This window comes from Candoia aspera, chromosome 4, assembly GCF_035149785.1.
Source record: "Candoia aspera isolate rCanAsp1 chromosome 4, rCanAsp1.hap2, whole genome shotgun sequence".
Classification (NCBI taxonomy): Eukaryota; Metazoa; Chordata; class Lepidosauria; order Squamata; family Boidae; genus Candoia; species Candoia aspera.
The window spans coordinates 108,448,516-108,474,821 of NC_086156.1; the positions used below are offsets into that span (position 1 = coordinate 108,448,516).

The 26,306-nt window shown below is 40.2% G+C and overlaps 1 protein-coding gene across 1 annotated transcript; it reads right to left on the bottom strand.

The window, feature by feature from the left end:
* Positions 1 to 15,356: 15,356 nt before the first annotated feature.
* LOC134496984 (vomeronasal type-2 receptor 26-like) lies at positions 15,357 to 24,667 on the bottom strand. Its single transcript, XM_063302700.1, has 6 exons — positions 24,621 to 24,667; positions 23,431 to 23,722; positions 21,593 to 22,474; positions 19,785 to 20,012; positions 18,881 to 19,007; positions 15,357 to 16,258 (listed from the first exon to the last, which is right to left on the bottom strand). The coding sequence occupies exons 1-6, from the start codon at positions 24,665 to 24,667 to the stop codon at positions 15,357 to 15,359; spliced, it is 2,478 nt and encodes an 825-aa protein (XP_063158770.1).
* Between the last annotated feature and the right edge of the window lie 1,639 nt (positions 24,668 to 26,306).

Below are 26,306 nucleotides of genomic sequence, written 5' to 3' on the forward strand. Positions count from 1 at the left end.
GGTAAACCAGACAGGACAAATGGCAAGATGAACCAACTCAACTTTATTGTAACAGAATCTTTCAAGTCCGAAAGTAAAAATCTCCCACCCTCCCTATTTATCACTTGAGTGTTCAGGGAGGGTCTTTCCAAAGTTTCTCCTTTAGACCGTTACCCTCTCTCGGAATCCCTTTCTTTTTTTCTGATCATTCCCTTGGCAGCATCTCTTCCGTCTGTTCCCCACACATTTTGCCCACACATTCCATCACAATATTTTCTGAAAAAGGAAACATATCAATATTCAGTGGTTTGCTAGCAGATGAGCAACTTTATGCAAGGCTTCCCTGTTCATCGACCTTGTCAGACCATCAAATGAAGTAAAAAGAAAAGAAAAATCTTAAAAGGAAAGCATAAAAGAAATGAAGCTGATCATCATTATGCCACACCTATTATCTGAATGTCAAAATTCTGAAGTGATGTCAGAATTTGAACCACTGGGTACCATTGCTGGAGCTCGAAAAACTCTGTGTACATGAGATTTTCTGCATTATTGATCTCAGGAAACTACCTTCCAAGGTTGTTGCTTGTGAAGCTGCTGTCTCTGCTTATCTTGTCTTGCTCCTTTTTTCACTGTAGGTGAGTGCACAGCATGCAAAGCTTCTGCCACTACATGGACAGTATTATACATGCTGTAGCTGTGGCTGGTCATGCTCATTTCAAAAATCGACCCAGGAAGATGCTCCAGGTTCTCCTCTCCAGTGCAGATTTCTTCTGCCATTGTTTCTCCAGTAGCATTGGAGAAAGAACACTGAAATGCCTCTTCCCAGAAATCCCTCGAAAAACCACCTTCCTCTTTATGTGTGAGCTTCCTGTGCTGAAGGAACTGATGGAATCCCAGCACTTCCTCACTGTGAACTGCAAAAGAGAGTGCACCGTGGATGAAGTCAATTGGCCAGCCTCGTTGAAAAGACATTGATGTGAAATCCATCTGGGCTATGAAAATCCATACTATTGGCTTCACTAGGATCTCCTCAAATTGAAACATCTGGACCATTACCCTTAAAACCACCATAGTTTGAATTTCACCATGTACAAGTACCACATTAGCAGTTCCTCCCATAATGATTCTTGTAGTTTTCTCTCCCTCCACCACCATTTCAGAGATTTCAGTTGAAAACTTCATTTGTGGAAATGTTTCTATGAAGTCATAGCAGATACCGCCCTGGGCAAACATGGGCAGCTCACTTTGGGCAAATCTCTCCCCGCTGTCATCATCAATTAAAATCACTCCAATCCACGTCCACTGGAAATAGAGCAGCAGCTGGAGAATCCCCTTATATTGTTGTTCGATGTCTGGAAATATCTGGCGAAGGAAAACTCTTTGCTCTATGTCATTCATCATTGGCGAGGACCCATATGCCAACTAAAGAATACAGCCAAGAGTAAAAAAATGTAATTAATTTCAGTACTTTCACCATTTCTGAATTCCTAGGCATGTTCCCAAGCAGTAACGGTTTTTCAGTGCAGACTGTATTGAAATTCAGTGATAATTTGGGGGGTCTGTGAATGTAATGGCCACAGATTTACCTACGCAGAAATAAACAGAAGGAACTTTTCTCAGTAGATTATCAGTGACACAAACCCCAAGTAATCTCATATTAATCCATATATATAACACTTCCCTAGGAATAGAAGGACTGAAATTCTCTCCCACCGATTTCCATTGGGTGTGTAAAATGTTGTGCTATTTGAAAGCTTGAACCAACTTTTCATATGTGAATCTGTGCCTAGAGCCGTAGTGGACACCTATTCCTGGACAGACCCTGCATCCATCTCTGAGAACCACAGGATAATGGGACCACGGCCAGAATATTCTGCTTTGTTCTCCCTTAGAAGTGTGTAGGTTTCCTTGACTCTTACAGATGTATTGTACTGTCTGGGAGTGCAGTCTCTAAAATGCCACACACACAATTTCCTTTTCAATTGACGTTACGTAAGTCAGAAAATTGGAACTCAGTGGCATGTGAGATATGGGTTACCCAGCTCTCAGTCATACTTCTATTGCTAAGGAGAACCAAGAATGATTTCTTCATTCTTTTGGCTCATAACCTTGTATCAGCAGTAAATCGAGAAAGCTGTCCCTTGAACAGAACTTGTTCTTGAAGCAGGACCTGTCCCTATACTTCATCCTATCTTCCTAATGGAATCAAAGTCATATCTCAAAAGTGTTGCTTGCTTAATGGTATTGCATGAGGACAACTCACCTGTGGAATCTTGTAGATGCACAAAATGGTTGCCATGAAAGGACACACATCAGCATTTGGTCCCCCAATAACCGCTGCTATATTAGTTTGCACATCACATTTGTAGTTAGGGATAAACTTGCCCCGTGTGGAAAGAAGTTCCAGTGAGGCAAGATACATCCATTTGGCCTTGAAATTGCTGTTCAACACATGAAACCCCAGCGTGGCATTAGGTAAGATCCTTGGACTTTCATTAATGGTCTCTATAGCAAATTGCAAGGCTAGCATATGCTGGTAGTTCTGCGTTATTACACTGCAATGACAAAAATCACCTTACTAATAATTAGATCTTGCATTCTGAAGAAATCACTGTCTCTCAATGGAACAATTTTGATTTTTCTGTTTTTTTTCATCCCATCTTCATTATTACCAATTTATAAATAACTCTATGCAAGGAACATACCTAATACTCCATCATCCTCCTATTTTCCCCACAACAGCAACCCTGTGAGTTGATTTGTGCTGAGAGAGAGTGACTGTCCTAAGGTCACCCAGCTGCCTTTCCTGCCTAAGATGGGACTGGACTTCTCAGTCTCCTGGTTTCTATCCACTAGAGCAAACTGGCACTTTTCTTGGATTTTTTTTTCAATGCCTTGGAGCGTTCTTCTTTCTAAGAATAAATATTTAATATTAATAATACAAGAGTGGAGAGATCTGTACAAATTATTACTTCTGTGTTCATTCGAAATATTCAGTACATTGCTCATTATTCTTACTTGATGTCATATATTATTTGTTTCTCGTTTTCTTCACCTAGAGATATTTATTCAAACCACCTGTAAGCTTTGCCCCTTACACGGATGCAACCAAGCTGTGGAAGCGTGAACTCACCAGCTGGAGTGAGCAGGCTGTTTTTCCTTCCTGGGATTAAGAAATTTGTTGCTGCCTGGCAAGGAAGGTTCAGACAGCCCCACCTTCTCCTTTATGGTAGATTTTGAGTGTTGTGAGCCTGGTGGTTTTCCCACCCAATTGGGCTAGTTTTAGAAATCAGTTGTAGGAAGTTTTTGGCTTTTGAAGGTTGTAGGTTTTTTGGGCAATTGTTGGGGTGATAGCCTCAAGGATGGGGCAGGGTAGGTGCGCCAGCTGTGTTTACAGGGCCTCTTTGAAATCCTCTTTTTACTCTCGCAGAAACTTGGGAAGGCTTTCAAACTATGCAGAGAGCTGCTTCCCTTTCTCTACCTCTCCTGCAATTTTGTGCTGGGGGAGGGGGCTATTTAGGGGGCATTGGACCCCAGCCAGCCACTGAGGGGCATCCCGCAAGCTAGCTCCCCTCTTGGATCTGCCTCTCTTACCCTTTATTGACACACAAAGGGAGCACGTGGCATCCTCTCTTTCCTCCTCTTCTGCCGTGGCTCTGGCTGAGCAGCACAGCACTGCCTGCTTCCCCACCACTGCTGCATTTCCAAACCGCCCTCCTCAGCTGGCACTTTGCAAGCCTCCCTCCTTGCAGGTGCACACACAATCCCCACCCCTGCCCAGTGTCCATGTGTGCTATGGCAGGCCAACCCAATTTCGGAGGTTGGCGGGTTAGTGTGATGGGTCTCAGCAGCGCTTCTGGTTCTAAGGAAGGAGGGAGCACATTCCAAGGAGGTAAGCAGAGGCCCAGCATAGGAGGCAATGGTGGGAAAATTAAGAGATTCAGGATAGCCCCTCCCTAGAGTCTCCCTCGTTATTTCCCCTTAGGTTAGGTAGAATCACTTTAGTCTGGCAAAATTCCGTCTATACGGTGTGAGCAAATAAAGAACTGGAGTTTGAATGGACTGACTCTTCTTCTTTTGGCTGGGCTGGGCCTGACAGTAAGGAAGTTTGGAGATCAGTTGCAGGAAGTTTGGGGCATTTGCAGCTTGTGGATTTGGGGGTTACTTTTGAGCTACTTTTAAGGGCCTGTTGGGCTAAAAAAAATTGGGCATCTGGCAACACTGGGAAGCATGGGTGTGGGTGTGTCAAGAAAGGAGTTAAGCTAGGAAGGCAGCAGAGACATGGAAAGAAAAAGACCTCCAACCCAAAGGCAAGGACCCCAGCTGTTATCTTCAGGCAGCAAGAGAAAACATCAGTCCTTGGAGCTGCAAGGCCAGCTGAGGGGCAGAGCTGAGAGATGGGAAGGAAAAGAGTCCAACTAGAGTCTGCGTAGGGACACAGTGGCAGAGTAGGTTAAACCACTGAGCTGCTGAGCTTGCCAATCAGAAGGTCGGCGGGTCGAATCTGTGTGAGGGGGTGAGCTCCCCGTTGCTAGTCCCAGCTCCTGCCAACCTAGCAGTTCGAAAACATGCAAATGTGAGTAGATTAATAGGTACCGCTTGGGCGGGCAGGTAATGGCATTCCATTGAGTCATGCCGGCCACATGACCATGGAAGTGTCTACGGACAAACGCCGGCTCTTCGGCTTTGAAGCGGAGATGAGCACCGCCCCCTAGAGTCGGACACGACTGGACTGAATGTCAAGGGAAACCTTTACCTCCGTGAACCAAGTCAAGCTCACTGTGAACAGCAGCCCAGGTGCAGCCCTCTAAAAACCAGCTCCAGACAGAGAGGACTGTGATTGCTGGGCAGGGAGAGAGAAAAGCCCATTCACAAGCCTATAAACCAGTGAAAAAGTCTTTTCACAGGCAAAATGGACCGACTGTCTACAGGCTCTGAAGATCTGGGGGGAAAGGAAAGATGTAAAGAGCTCAGAAACAGTTAAGATAGGAAAAACATAGTGCTACAAACACAGGAATAAGAACTAGAGATAGAAATAAGGATAGAGATAGATAGTAGAATAAGATAGGAGTTAAATTTGCTACCATAAAAGAGTTTGGGAAAAACAAATACAGTCTTTGTGTCTGTATTCTGTACCATATTAAGAAAAAATAATAGATATTTATAATAAAATAGTAATAATAATAATAATAATAATAATAATAATACATTAACAATCTCAGATATGCAGATGATACCACTTTGATGGCTGAAAGTGAAGAGGAACTGAGGAGCCTTATGATGAAGGTGAAAGAAGAAAGTGCAAAAGCTGGCTTGCAACTAAACCTCAAAAAAACCAAGATTATGGCAACCAGCTTGATCGATAACTGGCAAATAGAGGGAGAAAATGTAGAAGCAGTGAAAGACTTTGTATTCCTAGGTGCAAAGATTACTGCAGATGCTGACTGCAGTCAGGAAATCAGAAGACGCTTAATCCTTGGGAGAAGAGCAATGACCAATCTCAGTAAAATAGTTAAGAGCAGAGATATCACGCTGACAACAAAGGTCCACATAGTTAAAGCAATGGTGTTCCCTGTAGTAACATATGGCTGCAAGAGCTGGACCATAAGGAAGGCTGAGCGAAGGAAGATCGATGCTTTTGAACTGTGGTGTTGGAGGAAAATTCTGAGAGTGCCTTGGACTGCCAGAAGATCCAACCAGTCCATCCTCCAGGAAATAAAGCCAGACTGCTCACTTGAGGGAATGATATTAAAGGCAAAACTGAAATACTTTGGCCACATAATGAGAAGACAGGACACCCTGGAGAAGATGCTGATGCTAGGGAGAGTGGAGGGTAAAGGAAGAGGGGCCAACCAAGGGCAAGATGGATGGATGATATTCTAGAGGTGACAGACTCGTCCCTGAGGGAGCTGGGGGTGTTGACGACCGACAGGAAGCTCTGGCGTGGGCTGGTCCATGAAGTCACGAAGAGTCGGAAGATACTAAATGAATAAACAACAAAAATAATAATAATAATAATAATAATAATAATAAATGCTTCACCTCTTCCATAGATGCAAGCAAGCCATAAAGGAATACCATCCAATCTGCGATCCATGTGCAACAAGCATCGTAATACAATTTAATGTTTGGAAGTGTTAATCCACCTTGCTCTTTTGAATCCTGTACAACCTTGAATTTAATCCTGCTCTTAGACCACAGATAGTTTATTGGTGTAAAGAGGTAGTCACCTAATCTCCTGTTATTTAAATGTATTGGAGTCAATGGTAAAAGAAAATTCATCTCAAGGTCGGCAATTCTGCCTGACACCTTTTTCCATCCAGTTAAATCTGCTATGGTGTTCTTAATAAGAAGATGCCTTAACTTCTAATTGTTCCCTTGGTCAGCCATTCCTTCTGGGTAACTCTTCTGAGCATGGCCATCTGTTCCTGATTCTTTCAGTGTTCAGGCCTCCTTAGTAAATACTTGAATTAAGCTTCTGTGTTCTGTAAGAGACTGAATATTTGAATATTAAAGTGACTAATATTTACTTTGCCGGTGCTGGAACAGAGAAGACTATGAAAGGACTGGAGGTGCCCTTCTGTTACAAGTCTTTTAAGAAAGGATTCATACATGAACCCCTTTGCAAAAAGCTCTGAGTGCAAAAGAGTCAAGAAATTTGAAAATGCCAAAGGATAGCAAGCTGGTTGAAATAGGGATACTTGGATGCAAAAGAAACTTTTACCAGTATTAGGTAAATCCCCACTGCTAAATACTCCCTCAGTTATTAATACCTTAAAAGTCAGTGTAAATCTTTGCTAAATCATAACATGGTAGAATGAGGATTACAAGTTTGATTTAACTTTGTTAATAGCTAAAACAAAGGAAAACAGATATATGCACGTTTCAATGAATAGATACATAAGTATTTAATGCTGGATTAGTATTATTTAAAAAAAAACAGGAAAACTCTATCTCAGTGAATCCGTCTGCTCTTGGGATTAACTCTGAGCTTCTTAAAATGTTCTGAATGAATGCTGTTTACTCCAATCACTTTCAAACCAGGATTCAATGGGACTTTCTTCAAGAAGGGAGCAGTTGCTCCATTGTTCCTGTTAAATTCTCCTAGGACTTGCATGACATAAAAATCAGAACGGGATTTTGATACATAATTGCTCCCCATACTCTGTGTTTCAATGAGTCTCTGAAGTCTCAGTATGGTTTAGTTAGAAGTGTTCTCATCTTTACACTAGGCATACGATGAGAGACAATGATGCAATGATGGCCCCCCATTAATTCATTGGGAAGAACATCACTTGAGCATTAGGCAGGGGCTTGCCAGGAGATGCAATGTGGTCACAAAACAAGGGAAATCCTGAAAGGGCTTACATGATATTGTCAAACACATCAAAAGCGGGATTTCTTTCAAAGGTTGCTGGAGTAGAGAACAGGTAGATCTGAGAGAGAATGGCTCCAATGATAAAGTCACCAGTTTGATAATCCTTGTGAAGAATAGAAAGAGGGAGACTTGTAGGGCATTTCACAGGAGAACTGCTACGAACTTCTTCAAACACCAGCATCACTACTATTGTTGCCACAAACATCACCATCTTGAAGAAATGCCTTTCTTCAAGGTTTCCTGTCACATATACCTATCCTGTTGAGTTGGACATGCTGGCTTGAATAAACAGTTGGATGTCTGTCTGTAAAAATAAATTTAACCAAGAAGATAAAATATTGTCTGTCTCTGTCTTAGGACAGAATGGATATTAATAGCAGTTATTAGTCTTGGTTCAATGTTTTGCTTTAAGTGTTTGGATTCTCTAGGGAGTTGTAGAAGTTATTGTCCTTGAGTTTAGAATTATAGAGTAGAGAAACTCCAGTGTAATGTTGTTGATCTATGAGTCTCAAGAAAGAAAAGAAAAAAGAAAAGAGAAAAGAGGCAGGCAGGAAGGAAGGAAATTAAGGGCAGGGCAGGGCAGGGAAAGGAGGAAGACTGATCAGGTCTCTACAGTTGACTCTCATAGTCTTCCACCAGCAGGTTTATAACTGCCTTTAACAAGACATGGGAAACTGAAAATAAAACTTTCAAAAATGAACATTAACATCAAAGAAGGTGTTGTAAGAGGTGAAGTTTGCACAGCTTTCAACATGGGCCAAAGTTTGGCAACAAACTAATAAATCTATTGGCCCCTGTAATTTAACTTCTCCACTGCATAAAATGTCAGTTAGCAAGAAAATCAGGGAATTCCCACCCTAAAAAGGAGATCAGTGGGGAGCTAAATTAAACATACCTAATTGCAAAGATTTTATAAACAAACCCCTTTTCCCTCTTTATTATTGATTGATTGATTGATTATGTGTCATCAAGTCATTCTCAACTCCTAGCCATCACATAGATAGACTTTTTGTATGACAATCTGTCCCCAACTTGTTCTTTCAGGTCTCCCAATGCTGCACTCATCACCACTGTCCTAGAGTCCATCCCCCGTGCTGCTGGTTGTCCTCTTCTTCTCTGTCCTTCCACATTTCCCAGTGTCAGAGCCTTCTCCAGAGGGGCTTTTCAATATATCTGATTCATAAACTTGTGAGAATCCAGTGTTCTTGGTGATAACGTGATTACTAGGAGCTTGATAGGATCCCTGTGCAACATGAAATGGACAGGTCTCGATCCAACTGCCCCCTAATCTTCAGACTTCAGACATACGCATTTCAAAAGCATACCTAAGAAGAGTTTCTAACTTCTCCACTGCGGATTCCCCCAACTTCATTTTTATGAAGGCTAGGATCACAATATGGTTCATGGTTAGTCTTTTAGCTATAATGTGTATTTTAGTCTGATTACTGTATCTGTCGTTTGTAAGCCACTCAGAGGGTTACAAGCAGTATTAAAGGAAATAAATGGAAAGAGGACATATAGCATCTGAGATGAAGCATTGTGATGGCTGACAATTCATTCCAAATGAACTTCAAAGGACTGGCTCATAACTTCTTAGCCCACCCAATTGTAGTGAAGGGAAGATGGTAGGAAGTCTCATTTTATATGCACTTCAACCCTTCTTGAAATAATCTGACAATATATCTACAGCTGTCATGAGCTCATCTGACTGTTATTCAGGGTTGATTTTTCTCTGTTGTCACTGAATTTCTTTTGAAGGAGTTCCCTGGAGATTTGAGGGGCCCAATATATGTATTAATGCCTTGAAAAAAACTCTTCCAACAAATATTTCTGGACAGGCTTTTAAGTCTTAATTTAATTGTTAAGTATGACATTTACATACTATGTGTTTTTTTTTTATATTTGAATTGTTAATAAAACTTTTAATAACTGTCTGAATTTTTTTAATAGCTGAGCAACTTCAATACTCAGCAGACCAACATGTTAAATAGAATATCCTTATATCAAATAACCTGCGCTTTTGCTATTACTTTCTTCTTCCGAGGTGTTCCCTGTTATTCAGTTCAGGCCTCGTTGTAATAATATAGCATTATAGATTTCCTTGCAAATATCTATATTGTATTGGTAGAAGTTTTTCTTCCGTGCTCCTTGTCTGGAAGAAACCTAATTCAAATGTCAAACAACACATGGCGACATTTTATTGCAAATAAGATGCAGATCTTGCCTTCAAAAGTCTAATAATTATTAGATGAGAGAAAGAGAGAAAGAGACAGAGAGAGACAGAGAGAGAGAAACAAAGATACAGAGAGAGAAAGAGAGAGATGTGATATAGAAATTCCCGCAGATAGATTTCCTTACAAATCATGAACACTACAATTTATAGAAATATTTTGGCTTGCAGCTTCCAATTATGCTAAGAATGTGTGGCCTGCCCAGTTTGGGGGAGACAGCAGAATAAAAGATTCAGCTTTGTGTGTATGGCATTTAGTATATGCATTTATTGATCTTACACTCACCATTATATCCATCCGTAATAATGGCAGCTGACAGGTAAAAGTACAACCGAATAAAAAGAAACCATTTAGGGGAAACAAGAAAGACAATAAAATATATTCTAGTTTCCATATCCCCCCACAAAGCAAAAAAAATCCAACTAGAATTAAATATACTATTTGCTGTCATTCTATGGAGGGAAGAATGCTGAGCAAAGCACATGGTTGCTTCAGAGAGGCCAGCTTCCCTTAAATGCTGCCATCCAAACCATGGAGTAATGTGTACTACTCTGACAATTCCTCTCATATTTCCTAATTCCAACTCAGTTAAAAGAAATAATTACTCAAAGAGCGATTCAGTTTCATAAAGCATGTTTCCTTCACAGATATGAATGTCCAGAAGATCAGAATCCCAACAAGGAGCAGAATCTGTGCCTTCCAAAAGATTTCAGCTTCCCCTCATTTGAAGAACCTCTGGGAATCATGCTCGCTACTTTTGCCCTTTTCTTTCCTTATAGTTTTGGTGCTTCACCTCTTCATTAAGCATAGGGAGACCCCCATTGTCAAAGCCAACATCCTGAGTTATGTTCTCTTCACTTCCCTCTTGCTTTCATTCCTTAGCACCTTGGTCTTCATCAGACAACCCACAAAGCTGATGTGTCTCCTTCGACAAACAACTTTTGCATCATCTTCTCAGTTTTGGCCAAGACCATCATTGTGGTCCTCCCTTTCAAGGCTACCACACCAGGACATGGCTTGAGAAAATAGTCTGGGAAGCACCTGGCCAGCTCCATCATCCTTTCCTTCTCCTTTACTCAAGGCTTGATTTACAGTGTGTGGTTGGTAACTGTGCCTCCCTTTCCAGATGTTGACATGCACTCCCTGATGGAAGGAATTATCCTGGAGTGTAATGAAGGATCAGTCACCCTGTTTTACAGTGCCCTGGGCTTTCTGAGCATCAGCTTCACAGTGGACTTCCTGGCCAGAAACTTGCCTGACAGTTTCAATGAAGCCAGGTTTATCACCTTCAGAATATTGGTCTTCTGCAGTGTCTGGGTGTCCTTTGTTCCAACTTATTTAAGCGCCAAGGGCAACTACATGGTGGCCATGGAGATCTTTTCCATCTTGGCCTCTAGTAGTGACTTATTGGTCCTCATCTTTCCCCCAAAATGTACATTTTTGTACTGAGGCCTGAGCTGAACTGCAAGAAGCACCTAAGGAGAAAATAACATTAAACATTACCTTAGGAAGTACCTTACCCCTAAGGAGTCTCCCATCCAGTTAGATCCATAAGAGAAGTACTGTTCTGGGTGGTATTAGCACAAGAAGTGGATAATATTTTATGAGAAAGACCTTTGATGCCTTTGTGGCTTTCCATTGTAGGGGTGAGCATGATATCCTTGCATTATAGATATTTTACTATTCTTAATTTGCATAGGCAATTGTAACATTCCGTTCTTAAAACCCTTGTACACCAAGCAGGGTTGTGAGATTGCGTGAGTATGGATGTTATATCACTCAATAAATAAATAAATAAATAAGTGTTAAGGGAGTAACTGTCAACTAAGTATCCCCTGTTCAAATGAAGCTGGCCATTGTGGTGGCATATAATGGAAGAAGTTATACCTGCATGTCAGATCAACATTGTACCTTCAATTAGAGTATAGTCTCAGTATAACTGACAGTGTCACATTTTATTTATTTGCATGTACTTGACAGATTGGCATAGTGGGTAGTAGTTTATCTATATAATCTGTAAGATAATGGCAGTTAAGTTTAGGTAGATACCCATCCCAAGATGTCTTTGACCTATTTCTTTGTTATATTTATATATTTTGGTTATAGTTGTATAGTTATAGTTTGCATTATCATGAACTAATAAAAGAAAAAGGGAAATAACTTTCTAAAGTACCAAGGCTTAGGTAAGGAAGTCCTGTACTACATTGAATGGTGACCTGGTGTTATTCTTAAGATGCCAAATTACAACTTGGAGGGGAATCTGCCTGTCCAACAGTGACGTAATGAGAGGAAGTTTTCACTCTGAATTCTTTTCCTGAAACAATGTCATCTTGTGAGCTTAAGTTAAGGCCCAACGTTTTCCTCTGAAGCTTGGTCAGGATGAGCAGAGTTTTCAACAGATTTTAACTTGTGATAGCCTTTTCATTTATTTGGTTTCTTTTAATTCTAAGTGCAATTTTCTTTGGGAGGGGTGTGTGTGTGTGTTCCTGTGATCTGTACACTTCCCAGAGTCATACTGTTGGGTTGGGTGGCGATAATAAATGTAATAACTGAATAATTAAAATAAAATAAAATAAAATAAAGTATCTCCAACCCCTTTTCTTGGTGGACTCCAAAGTGGCCACTTCATCTGCCTTCTTTTTTTCTATGCTCCTAAATAGGTAACATTTCACCTAGAAGTGCTAAAACTACATTATTATTATTATTATCTATATACTAGGTAGAAAACTTAATGAGTTGGTCAAATTCATTGGCTCATTATTCATGTCAACATCGAATAACTCATGACATTATTCAACACTCTTCCAGCAAGAACCAGATTTGGTATGAACGTTGAAATACTCCAGAAGTGGTGGGGGGAATCATCAAATTTTGAACAGACTGAAAACTCTTTGAAGTCACCTGCTTTGTATCACATCCCTACTTTGCTGGCTTCAGTGCTTGATTCATAGGATCAAAATAAAAAAATAAAAAAATAAAATAAAATAAAATAAAATCAGAGCTTCAGGCAGCAGCTATTTGTTGAACTGAAGCATCCCTCAAACACACCCAAAGCCCAACCTGAGACAAAAGACATAACTTTGGGCAGGCAGAAAAACCTTTGAAGGATCCAGGGAAAATTTCACATATGAACTGTTCTAAATGAGAACATCATCAGGTTGCCCAAGGAATAGCAAAACACAAAGAAAAGATAATTGGAGGGCAACCAGGATACTATAGTGAGGTTCTAGTTGTTGGCTTTTACTATGGGTTCAAAATGTTTTAATTGCATTGTTAGATTTATTCAGTCTGTTTTAAGAGAAACGGTGGAAAACATCTCTTACCCTCCTGTGAAAGGACAGAGTGTCTGAACAGATTAACAGCTGTGATTTCTAAGCTGTGATTGGTTACGGCTTTTAAACAAAGATACAAATTGGTCCTTTCAGTGTAATTGGAGACTTCTACTCCCCCCTTCCTTTTTAGCTGTTAAAGTTGAAGAGTTGGTTCTTTTTTGTATGTGTGTGGGGGGGAAGGATATTATGTTTGGCCACTAGAGGGAGGTAAAGTATTAAACTTGAATTATTGAAATAAAAAAAAATAGTTTTTGTTTTCTTTTTTTAAAAAGGAAGGGGGGGGGAGAATAAATAGAAATTATGACTACTAGAAAGCAAACAAGGCATGGGTCTGGTGAATTTGATTGGATAAAAAGCATGCTTGAAAAAAAATACTTTTAAACTTCACAAACTATTACTTGAAATGTTAACCAATCACTTGATTCAAGATTTGCTGATTTTGAGGAAAGGCTTGATCAAATATTGGAGAAAATGGAAAAGAAAATGGAAGGAGGAATTTAAAAAAATAATGATAGAGTTGACTTGTTGGAAAATGAAAGGGAGAAAGCGATTGACAGACTTGCATTATTGGAATTGAGAGAGAGGAATTTTGTTTAAGGCTCAGGGGAATCCCTGAAGTTAAAGAAGAAAATGTAAAAGACACAATTACACAAGCTTTGGTGATATTAATCGATTGGGAACAAGATAAAATGTAGGATGAAATAGGAAAAAAATGTATTAATTCTAGATATGCAACTACACATAGTAAACTGAGATATGTCTTGGTACTGTTTTCGAGGAGAAAAACGGATTTGGTTTTGCAAGGACATTTTGACTCTAAACTTAATATTGGAAATGTGGACATAACTGTTCTTAAAGAAATACCAGTAAGGATTTTAAGAAAGAGAAAGGAATATGCTTTTTTTTGACAGACATTTTGAAAAATAATAAATTCCCCTTTCATTGGGAAAAATTAGAAGGGGTAACTTTCTCCTATCAGCAACAAAGATTTAAATTAACTTTGATTCTGAAAGTTAAGGATTTTTTAGCTAGATACGGAACTAACCTGGAACAGGATATATCTGGAATTAAACAGATGGATGTTGTAATACATGGGGAAGAGATAGCTGCTATTTCTAAAGAGCGCTCTGAATTGGCAGGACTTCTTAGTTAATCAGAGCATGCTTCTACAGTTTGCAAAGTCTGAATGTGCTGGTTAATGACCACAATGACATTTGATTTGGATTTGCAAAAAAAATCTATTAAACTTCAGAGGGTGTGAGATATAAGCAAAGGAGATTTATTTATTTTATTTTATTTATTTTTATTCCAACTTTATTTTATTTATTTATAAATACCTCAAGGCGGCGAACATACCTAATACTCCTTGCTCCTCCTCCCTTCCCTTCCCTTCCCTTCCCTTCCCTTCCCTTCCCTTCCCTTCCCTTCCCTTCCATTCCCTTCCCTTCCCTTCCCTTCCCTTCCCTTCCTTTCCCTCATTTCCCTTCCCTTCCCTTCCCTTCCCTTCCCTACCCTTCCCTTCCCTTCCCTTCCCTTCCCTTCCCTTCCCTTCCACTTCAAATTACACTGGCACACTGTAGAAAACTATACTCATTAGCTCACCATTTGTATTATGTTAATGACCTTTTCTCTCCAGACCTCCAATCACAACAACTAGATGCATCAAATCCACTTCTTCCAGTAGTCATTGATATATTTATTTATTTCCCCATAAGCTTGTGCAATACTTATCACTGATATCTATTTATCTATCTATCTATCTATCAACAAGTACAAGATAGGAGTAAGCCTCCAATTTGTTTTAGCTTCCACAGTAAGGTCAAGGGCCTAAGTCACTTTGGTCTGGTTTATACATTGATCTGAATGGTCTGAAAGGGGATATCTGAAAGGGGAGGAAAGGAAAGCAAACATAAGAGGAGAGGAGGTTACAGTGCATTTCTCAACATTCAACAGTCTATCCTTAGCATGTAACCCATAAACCTGACTATAATTCAATATTTATTATATATTTAGCATAATGTATACCATAATCTTCTCCCATCAATATTCTAGTCCTATGTATCTATCTTGGTATTCCATTCAAACATACCGACTAGAACAGACACTTTTTAGAAACCTGTTCTATACATTAATTTGATGAGAGAGATAAAATAGTCCCCACCTTGGCAGCTAGTATATTAGATTTGATTCACTGTTTCTAGTCAATATTTATTTATTTTTATTTATTAAACATACTTTATTACAAATATCTATAAAACTATATGTGGGACATATGATTATATGGTGGGACATAACATTAAAACATTAAAACATTAAAAACAGAAACAGCTTTCCAACTACTAAAATTGCAGTTGCAGTGGGTTATAGATCTTCAGTTTGAGGTCTTATTGCTTTTGCATGGCTAAATTAAAAGAAGGCAATACAATTCCAGATCTTTCAGCTTCTCCTTTGTCTTAGTTGCTGCTTGCTATTCAGTTCAGGCCTCAGTATAATGATATAGCATTTAGGGAAAAAGATGCATACAAGGAGCCCCCCACTGGACGTTACGATCGAGAAGATCTCCACAGCCACCATATGTTTGCCCCCTGTGGTCAGATAGCTAGGAACAAAGGAGAGCCAAACACTGCAAAAGATCAACATGCTGAAGGTGATAAATTTGGCTTCATTGAAAGTGTCCGGTAGTTTCCGGGCAAAGAATGCTACAGTGAAGCTGACAAGGGCTAGGAGGCCCATAAAGCCCAGGACACAGTAGAACATGACAAAGGAGCCTTCATTACATTCCAGAACAATTTCTTCCGCCATTAAGTGCATATTGAAGTCGGGGAACGGAGGAAAAGTCAACAGCCAGACAGTACAAAGAATGACTTGAATGAAGGAGCAGAAAAAGACAATTGAAATGGCCAATCTCTTCCCCATCCATTTCCTCATTGCAGACTTTGGTTTGGTGGCCATGAAAGCTAAAATCACAGTGATGGTTTTTGCTAACACACATGATACAGCTACAGTAAATATTATGGCAAAAGCACTTTGTCGGAGGAGACAAGTTTTTTTATTGGGTTTGCCAATAAATAGTAAAGCACAAAGGAATGAAAGCAGGAGCGAAATGAGTAGGATGTAGGTGAGGTTTCGGTTGTTGGCCTTGACAATGGGAGTGTCCTGGTACTTAATGAAGATGCCCAGAACCAACAAAAGGATAAAAGTGGAGAAGAGAGAAGAAATGGCCAAGAGAGTCCCCAACGTTTCCACATAAGTCAGGAATGTTACAACTTTTGGAAGGCATGAATTCTGATCCTTGTTTGCATATTGATCTTCTGGACATGAAAAGCAGTAATCCATATCTAGGAAAAAGATTCAGGTTAGGAAGATAGTTGCACTGATTTTGAACTCAACAAAATCACAATGGAACATAGCAATGTCATAAGGTGTGGAAAAAAGGATAGATTTTCAAGAGATAATCAGTCAAATATGGTTCCCAGTTATTAGCTACATTAATGAAGTATTTCCTAATAGATTCTTCTCATTTCTACAATGGAGAGGGGATGACAAAAATATTCAATGTACATGCTTGTTCTCTCCATCACATTACACACACACACACACACACACATAGACTTGTGTGCATGTATGTATATACATACCGTTATCTGGGAGCCATTTGATCCTGTTGGGCCCAAGGAAATGGACAGGATCTTCCAGACTGTAAACACCACCACCTTTCAATTAGATCCATGTCCCTTCTGGCTAGTGAATGCAGCGCGGAGGTGACATGTGTTTGGGTCCATGCTATGATAAACAAATCCTTAAGACCGGGTGTTTCCAATGACCTTGAAGGAAGCGCTGGTGCACCCCCTCCTCAGGAAACCATTGCTGGACCCTACTCTTCGGACAACTTTTATCCCATCTCCCACCTCCCCGTTTTGGGGAACATGGTTAAGAAAGTGGTGGCATTGCAGCTCCAGAGGGTCCTGGATGAAACGAATTATCTAGAGCCCTTTCAGTCAGGTTTCAGGCCTGGATAGGGAAGCGAAACAGCATTGGTCACACTTATGGATGGCCTCTGGTGGGAGTGGGATGGAGGCAGTGCATCCATCCTGGCTCTTCTTGACCTCTCAGCGACTTCCAATACCATCAACCATGGTATCCTTTCAGGGCAGCTCCGGGATTTGGGGGTGGGTGGCATAGTTCTGTGCTGGTTCGCCTCCTTCGTCCAGGACTGGTCCCAATTAATGTTGATAGGGAGTGAGTGATCTGGCCTACAGCAACTCCTTTGTGGGGTACCATAGGGCTTGGTCCTCTTTCCTGTCCTTTTTAACATCTATATGAAACCACTGGGTGAGATCACGTGATGAAGTATCATCAATATACTGATGATATTCAATTATACAGTACATCTTCATCCCTGGTAAAATAAGTGATGCTGTGACTGTCCCTTCCCATTGACCGGGGACTTTGGGGGTCTGGATGGGGAACAACAGGCTTCAACTGAACCCTGGTAAGACAGAGTGGCTGTGGGTTAATGGCTCTTCCATATCTTGGACTTTGTCATCTTTGGTTCTGGATGAGGTTGCACTGCCCCAGAAAGACCAAGTGCAAAATCTGGTGGTCCTGCTGGACTCACAACTCCTGCTTGAATAACACGTGGCAGCAATAGCCATGGGGGGCTTTTTGCAATGTCATGTTGTGCACCAGTTATGCCCTTTCCTGGATTGGGAGGCCCTTAGCATGGTTACTTGTGCCCTGATCATCTCCCATATAGACTACTGCAGTGTGCTCTACATGGGGCTACCCCTGAAAAGTATCCAGAAGCTACAGTTGGTCCAAAATGCGGCAACACAGGCAATTCATGGTGCCCTAGATTGGAACGTTACACCATTATATCGTGAGCTGCATTGGATAGCAGTCTGCTTCCAGGTGTAATTCAAGGTGTTAGTTATCACCTTTAAAGCCCTACAGGTCATGGGGCCAGGTTACCTGAGGGACCGCCTCACCTCCCTAACATTGACCCGCTTGACCCAGTCATGCAGAGAGGGCATGTTACAGACCCCGTCTGTAAGAGAATTCCACTCCCTCCTCCAAGGATGAATTCACCATCGCCTGGACCCACCCACATGTCACCTCCTGAGCTGCCTTTGCCAGCCAGGAGGGACAGGGATGTAATTGACAAGTGGTGGCATTTACAGACTGGAAAACCCTGTACACTTCCTCAGGCCTATTCTGGGAATGGGACAAGTAACTATGTTCCCCAGGCATCTCCAGATGTCATGCCTTACGCTCGGCATCAAAATTAGAATGAATCCGAGCAATTTTATCCTCCACATGCCCATAAATCTCCTCTTCATGGCCTCGTAGGGACCCACCTTCCCCAGAATTGATTGAGTGATCTTAAATAGGGCTGTCGGGCAGCATTCTGCAGATGCAATAAGAGCAGAGAAATATTGATGTTCAACTGTATTATTTTTATTATTTGTATCATCAATCACTTTACATAATTCAATTTAGAAATATCAAATATGGCAGTGCAGAGCATAAGGTTTGATGTACAGAGGTGGCTTTGGTTATGCAGAAGCACAAAATTATACCCTCTCTGCATCATCTTAAAGCACTGTCTTTTCCAGGGATGACCTGACAGCTTGAAAACATAGCAGGGGGGCCTAGCTTGGGTCTCAAGTGCATTCTGAAGCAGTGGTAAAAGATTTAGTTTCTGCATAGCCTGAATCTCAAATAACTCAGCATCCTACCATTGCCATTATGTGAGCTATCAAAAGAAAATAAATAGATAGATAGACAGACAGACAGACCTCTTTTCATAATGTGAGAGAGTAGTGTTATGTTCTGCAGATAGTAGCCTTACATTGCAACTATCAACTGGGAAACATATTTGGCCGCATAGAAATGAATATCTACACCACCTGATATCACTATATCTTCAGATTCTGCAATACTCATCTTTCACCACTCACCTATCAGATTGGAAATCTTCCCTTCTGGACAGCGAAGACAATCATAACAGCAAAATGGCTTCCCTTCTATTTTTGTCTTGGTGGAACCCAAATGGCAGTAATTGTTACACTGAGAAAGTGGCCGGACCTATTCATTAAAAAAAAAAGAAAGAATGCTTGGTGTGTGTGGGGGGTTGGTTGTTGTTGTTTATTTGGTTCCCCCCCTGCCCCCCCCCCCCAAGACTGTGTTGTAGTAGGTATTCTCTGTTTAGGCTCCCACTTGGTATCGTGTTTGGTGAGAGATCTTGTGAGTGATGTCAGTGAAGAGGCCAGGGGAGGAAAATACTTTGAGATGTACAGAGCTAACCCTCATATCTATTGACAAGTATTTTAAATGATGCTAGGGAAAAAACCTTCTGGAGTCAAGCTTATATGCTGGAGAGCACATGAATATGTCCATGTAGTTTTATTGACAATGGAATGGAGGTAGTTTCCCTCTGTCTTCTTTGTGGACCTTTTTTCACCTTCCTACAGCCTTGGTATTTTCTACGAGTCTGAACACCACTTGGCATGGCTTGTTTTACCACCAACCAAGGTCACTTAGATGCTGACCTCTGCTGTGATTTAAGATGATATATGATTGTATAATGTAATGGATTATATAACGTAAAGGTCTTCATGCAATTGGAAGAAGTATTTATCCTATGTTTTGGATCCATATAGGTTACAAAGTGTTTGTTCCCTTTTTCAACACGGTATGATTATATAAAAGCTATAATCAATGACAGGTTTCTGTGGCACATCTTTTAGTACTGAAGACATGAGAAAAGAAGAAAAATCACTAAAACTATTCCAGAACTGACATCTATTCAGGTAAAAACTGGTAACATGATTCTGGATTGTCCAAACATGTGTTTCCATCTACCTGGTTAAACCTGCTTGGCCAGATGATGGCTTCCTCGTAGATGCTCAGCATGTCCTCTTGGGAAGTCACAGACCCTATTCCACCCACTTTGACTTTCAGAAAGGACTTGTTTGGGAATGTGATCCAATTGATGACATCAAATCCACCCTCTAGTTCTCCATTTTGGTTGAAAGATATTGCTTCTCCTGCCGTATTATTGAATGAGATCCTTCTTAAAACTTCATTGAGCTACAAAAACAAAAAACAAAACAAAACACACAACAAAAACATACACAGATATAAACCAAGCCTAAAGAATGAAGGGAAGAAAGAAAAAAAATAATGAGGATCTATAAAATGCTGAAGACCTATCTCCACTCCAGGCATATTGGAAATAAACTGTTTTATGTAGCTTATATCGAGTTCCCAAAGCATAGAAACATACTTGAATCTGGTAATCCGAGTCTGGGAAAGAATTAGAATAAATGTTTTTTTTTTTTTTTCCCCTTTTTTCAGAGAGTGAGAGTATTCCATTTGGAATTGGGGGAGGAAGGAAGTTTACACGGTCTACAGAGTTTAAAGGAAGAGAGTGGTTTAAACAGAGAAGATGGCTAAGAAGGAAAGTTCACTCTAGGCGGTTTCAGACTGTTGATGTTCCTCCATGATAGAGGTTCACCAAAGAGGAGAAGGCAGGGAGGAAGACAGCCTGGAACGTTTTCAAGTCTATCCAATATAAATTCCAAAGATTGAGACAGACAGACAGATGGACAGATAGAAGGAGAACTGGTAGATATCCAGAGAGAGAAGAGGATCTGAAAATAGAAGTCTGTTAGCCATGAGAGATTACCAGATAAATTTAAGTTAAACCCCTTAATTCCCTTTATCTGGGAATTATACAATAGTAATATGCACCGTGATGGACACACCTTGCACCATCCCTTCCTCTTGCAGAAGGGAGATGGTTAACCCAATCTGATAAAGCAGTTTAAGCCATATATTAATTTCCAGTCTCTTCTGCAGTTAGAAGTATGAAGACGGAATACTTACCTTCTCTAGCAATATGCAGAACTAATTAGCTAAAAGAGTCAAAGTCTTGCAGAAAGCAGTGCTTTTATAGCTTTTAAATGTTACAGATAAAAGGGGAGACAATAAATTGAACTGGTTCACTATATGGTTCTTGCACGCTGTCATTTGATCAATTCTGAAAATCTCCACATCCTCCATAAAAGGGGAAAAAAACAATAATAACTATCTCTTTCAGTGTTTCTAGGCATATTTTTGATTATGTTGATGGTGAAGATAATAATGATGTCACCACTAAAATTAAATTTAAAGGAAAAATGCAATTGAATAATTAAAATCAGAAGGAAAAAAAAGATAAGCATTCTGAAAAAAAAAATCTGTAAGCCACCAAGAGTCACTTTTATACTGAGATGGGTGTTTTATAAATTTAATAATAAATAAATGAAATAAATAACTAAAAAAGAAAAAAAAGAAATAGATGCAGTAGAAAATATCAGGCTGTTTCCTGAATTACAGTGCTGGAATAGTGCTTCCTGTGCATCAGATATATTAACATAAATGGAGAGAAGGAAACCAGATTAGTAAAGGCACTCAGTAAAGATTGTGAATCCTTGTGTCTGGAGCATCAGGAAAGGCATTCTGCTGTTTCCTTGAACTTATCACTTTTAAAAAATCTTATTTATTGGAGGAGAAATGCACTATGTCCAAAAGCAAAATGATATGGAACTAAACATTGAATTTGGCCTTTAGATGAGGTAGAGACACATCTATACACTTCACACTTCTTTATGTCCCTGAGACATTACCTTCCATGGGTGATGACTGAGAAGTTCAGTAAGTCTCACTTTGCCTGTTCTTGCTCTATGTTTGAAGGTCATTGAATGAGCAATGTGCAATGCCTGTGCCACAATATAGACTGCATTGTAGATGCTATAGCTGTGGCCAGTCATGTCCATTTCAAAAACGGAGGAAGGGAGGGTCTCTAGCTTCTCCTCCCCAGTGCATGTCGGTTGACTGTCCATGACTGGGTTGGGTTTCCCATCAACCATGGAGCCTGAGAACACACATCCAAATGCCTCCTTCCAGAAAACCCTAATAAAGCCATCTTCTGGACTGAAGTCTGGTTTTCTCGACTGAAGAAATTCCCGAAACCCTGGGACCTCTCTTGAATGAACTGCAAAGGACAGAGCACCATGGAGAAAATCTAGGTCTTCCCACCTCTGAAAGGGAAGAGATGTGAAGTCCATCTGGGCTGTCATAATCCAGATTTTACTGTTTCCTTGTAATGGTATCTCATCAAATTTTGACACAGCTGGAAACATTCTCAAAATTATCATTATATCAATTTCACCTTGAACTACCACTGAATTCACAGTGCTGTTCATGACAACACCATACATTTTCATACCTTCTTTCACAATATTGAGAATGTCAGTGGAATAAGAAGCAGTTGGGAATCTTTCAATGAAATCAAAGCAGACCCCGCTCTGGAGAAACATGGGTACCACGTTTTGTACAAACTTCTCCCCATTGTCATTGCTCACAAACAAGACCCCGATCCATGTCCACTGAAAATGCTTCAGTAGCTGAATAATTCCCTTATACTGATGGTCCATATTTGGAAATATTTGGTGGTAGAAACCAGCCTGTCTGTCCTGATCTGTGGTTGGAGCAGAGCCGTACATCAACTAAAGAAGATACAGAAGAATTAGGAGAGAAGACAATAGGCTTTTATTTTTTAAAAAAATCTGTCAATATATTTTTTCTAACTGTAGTGCACAAGCAAGGATTTAGATCCATTTCAAATTACCAGTTTCACATTTGGCAGTTGAGTTCCTCCAGCAATATTAAGGGTATTTTTTAAAAAAGTTTATTTTGCACAACATAGCAATCTTTGTGTGTCTTAATCTCTTTTACATTTCTTTGTGGCTTCCTAAGCAGACATTTCGTTCAATCTATTGTGGGAACTGAGAAAAAGGGCTAATGTGTTATTAAGTATGTTCTATGGAAACCAGCCTGTCTGTCCTGATCTGTGATTGGAGCAGAGCCATACATCAACTATAGAAAATACAGAAGAATTAGGAATGGAATGAAGGCTTTGATTTTTTAAAAAGTGTGTCAATAATTGTTTCTAACTTTAGTGCACAAGCAAAGATTTAAAGCCATCTCTAATTACCACTTTTACATTTTGCAATTTTGATCCTCCAGCACTTGTAAATATAAATGCTCACAGTTAGTTTTGCATGACGTATCAATTTTTGCTAATCGAAATCTTGCTTAGTTTTTTGTGGCTTCCTATGCTGTATAAACTCCAACGTTTTGTTCTGTCTACTGTGGGAACTCAGAAATGGGGCTAATTTAGTTATTAAGTAAGTTCTTGGAATGCAGACCATAACATGTGGTAAACCTGGAGCTTTCTAGGTCCAGTTAATGTTCATCACTTTCTCCATCCACATATTATTACCCATGAAATTGAAAATGGAGCAGCCGTTACAAATGTGTTTCAAAGTTTTAACAAGAAGGTGGAAAGAAAAGGATGCCTCTTGTTTTCAATCAGTCTTTGCATTTTCCCAGTGACCAAGTCTTATCTAAAAGGATTGAGTTATTTAATCAAATTGTATCCATAGTACACATAAATGGTTACCTGAGGAAACTTGTAGATGTGCAGAATGATGGCTGTGTGAAGACATACATCAGTGTCAGGTCCTCCAATTATTGCTACTGGATATTTCTGGGTGTCACAGTTGTAGTTTGGGATTAATCTGCCTTTAGAGGAAAGGAGTTCCATTGAGGCATGATACATCCATTTTGAAGTGAAATGACTGTTATAGATTTGGAAGCCCAGTGTTACATTGGGTAGAATCTGGGGATTAGTGTTGATCTCCTTGACAGCAAATACTAAAGCCAGGATGTGTTGGTAAATCTGAATTATGACCCTGACGAGAGAGGTACATCATCTGCTATAATACATTTAACTAGGGACATGATATATTTTATGCCTTTCCTTTCACATGCGATGTGAGGTACTCCATCCGGTCAATATAGGTCTGATGCATGCCTCTTATTTAAACTTGTCAGGAACTGAACGAATCAAAGCACTTTATCAGAAAGGTCTGGCAGCAGTCAGAGGAACCAGGTTTCTGCCACTCGTAGGTGGCCTCCCATAATTTTTTTTATACGACAGTATTAGGATGGGTTTAGTATGCCAGTGGTGTCCGCAATATTGACCGGGGAGGCTACAATGAGTATCAATGGCATAGTTTTTGTGATCGTTGTGAAGGAGACTAATAATGGAGTTCTTTGTCTTTCAGCTTTTCTTTAATTCCATCTGGAAAGATTCACATTGCAAGACTAGGACACTGTTCTATGAAGGTTAATTTAATCCAATAAGCTTAATTAATTAACTCTTAATCAAGTAAAAGTAATTTGTTCAAAACAAATTACTAGGGAGTGGAATTTCACCCCCAGCTCCCTTCATACAGTACAGCTTTGGCTTCTACAGGCCAAATTTAAAAGTGGTGATATTTGGGGGAGTGGGAAACTTACAGATGGACAAAAAGAAACTTCCCTTCTTGACCATTCATTGCTAGGGATTTGGTGGCACCGGATCATAGAAATATGTAGAAATTATAAAGGCCAAAAAATTATTATGCAGATGCAAAGCCAGGGTACAGATACATATATAACACACACAGCCAGCAATTATTTCATGCTCTACAGATGCCTGAAGACCCAATTGAACAGTCTATGGTAGACATCGACACACAGCTTTTACTGTCATTCATCTTCAGATCTATTTTACATGTATGTCTCTTGGAATGACTAAATACTTACATAATATCCTCAAAGAGATCACTCGTAGGAGGTGTCTTGAAGTCCATCATTGTATAAAACAGGAAGATGTGAGAAATGATGCCAGCAATACTGATGTCCCCTGACTGATATTGCTTGTGAAGAATAGGCAGAGGGTCAGCAGTGCTGCATTTACTTTGAGAAATGTGACACATTACCTGTGGCCAAAGCATTGGCAGGAATGCTGTACACACACCACTCAGAAGGAAACAATTCAATCTGGGACTCACATCCCCTTTCTCCACATTACCTTTCCTTACAGTTTCTGAGTTTAACATGCTGTGAGTGTGTTGGTTTGTTTCTCTATGTGTGCTTGTGAAGAGGATGGGAACCTCATAGTTTAAGATAAAAATCATGTATGATCAAGCACTGGCTAACTTTAATTGCAGATGGAAATGTTGCAGGGGGTATTAACATTTTTTGATCCCCTTGAGGCATCTCCATATCTCCAGACAATCAAAGTTATACTAATTATTACATTTGAGATAATCACCAACTTAGAATCCGAGGCCGTGGACACTTTGAACAAGAGGGAGTAATTTTTTTGTCATGACTCAGAAGAAATTGAAATTGCCTCTGGTTGTCACCAACAGTAAAGGGATTTGTAATGTGTGACAGCAACCCTCAAAGCAGGAAGGATGGAAAAGAGAAAAACTGCAGGCATGAAAGTCAAAGTTATTTGCAACTTTTGTATTTATAACAGTGAAGGGGTAGTCCTTTTGAAGTCCACAGTAAGACAGTCAGTCAGTCAGTCAGTCAGTCAATATTTTGTTTGATCCTGGGAATTTTTTCCTCCCACATAACTTCTCCAATGGTGCAGTTCCTTCAAACTGATATAACCTGATTTTTTTTTTAAGTAGCTTGGCTTGATGAGTCTCCAACATTCATACTATGATCAACCAAAGAGGTCAAAAACACTGATTTCAGGGGCCAGTTCCCATTCGGGATAAAACTTTTCAGCTGTTTTGTGCATCCTGGGGACAGATCTCTTTGAGCACTCTGAAGGCAGGCTTTTTACAAATGTGCTCTGCATCCACTGCCAGGACTGGAGCCTATCCAATGTGATTGCCCTGCAGCAGTGGCTTGGAAGGGGCCTCCAACATGTTGGAATTACAGTATAAACCCAAGGATGTTGCTGGCCTTACAGAAGCTGAGCTAAACCCCTTCAGTATGTTGCTGTTTTTACATTTTAGGCCTCTTTGTGACCCTGAAGCAACCTGGCTTTTATAGCCTGGAAGAGCCAGCTGACTTCTCCCAGTTAGCTGATCCATAATGAAGCAGCAGACCAACATCTACTCCCTGACTGGTCTGAGGGCAGATCAGCACTTTCTACTTCACTTGTTATCAGTACAGGCCACCCACTGCTTCAGTTCCAGGAACAGAAAATGTGGTTCTCTGCCTGCTTCCAGCCCACTGCAAATACACACCCCACCCATCTTCAAAAATGTTGTCTTCCCTTGAAAGCAAATTTAAACCTTTCCAAGTGGATGCTCTCCAGTACGTCTTTCCCAAGTAGTGACAGCCTGACATGTCCCCTTCACACAAACAGCTGGTTAACACCATGGCTGCCATTTTCTCTACTGGTCAGACCTGCCATTTGTTATTCTCTTCCAGTTGATCCAACAATGGTGTTAATGACCCTCACCCTATGTTTTCCACTCCTACTAC

Bases quoted from the DNA above. Each gene is read 5' to 3' on its own strand.
- LOC134496984 (XM_063302700.1), bottom strand. From the start codon at position 24,667: ATGGACTTCAAGACACCTCCTACGAGTGATCTCTTTGAGGATATTAT. The intron at 20,013-21,592 runs GTAATGTCTCAG...TTGTTTTTGTAG, and splicing joins TCAGTCATCACCCATGGAAG to CTCAATGAAGTTTTAAGAAG. The intron at 19,008-19,784 runs GTAGATGGAAAC...TTTAATGAATAG, and splicing joins GGCCAAGCAGGTTTAACCAG to GTCCGGCCACTTTCTCAGTG.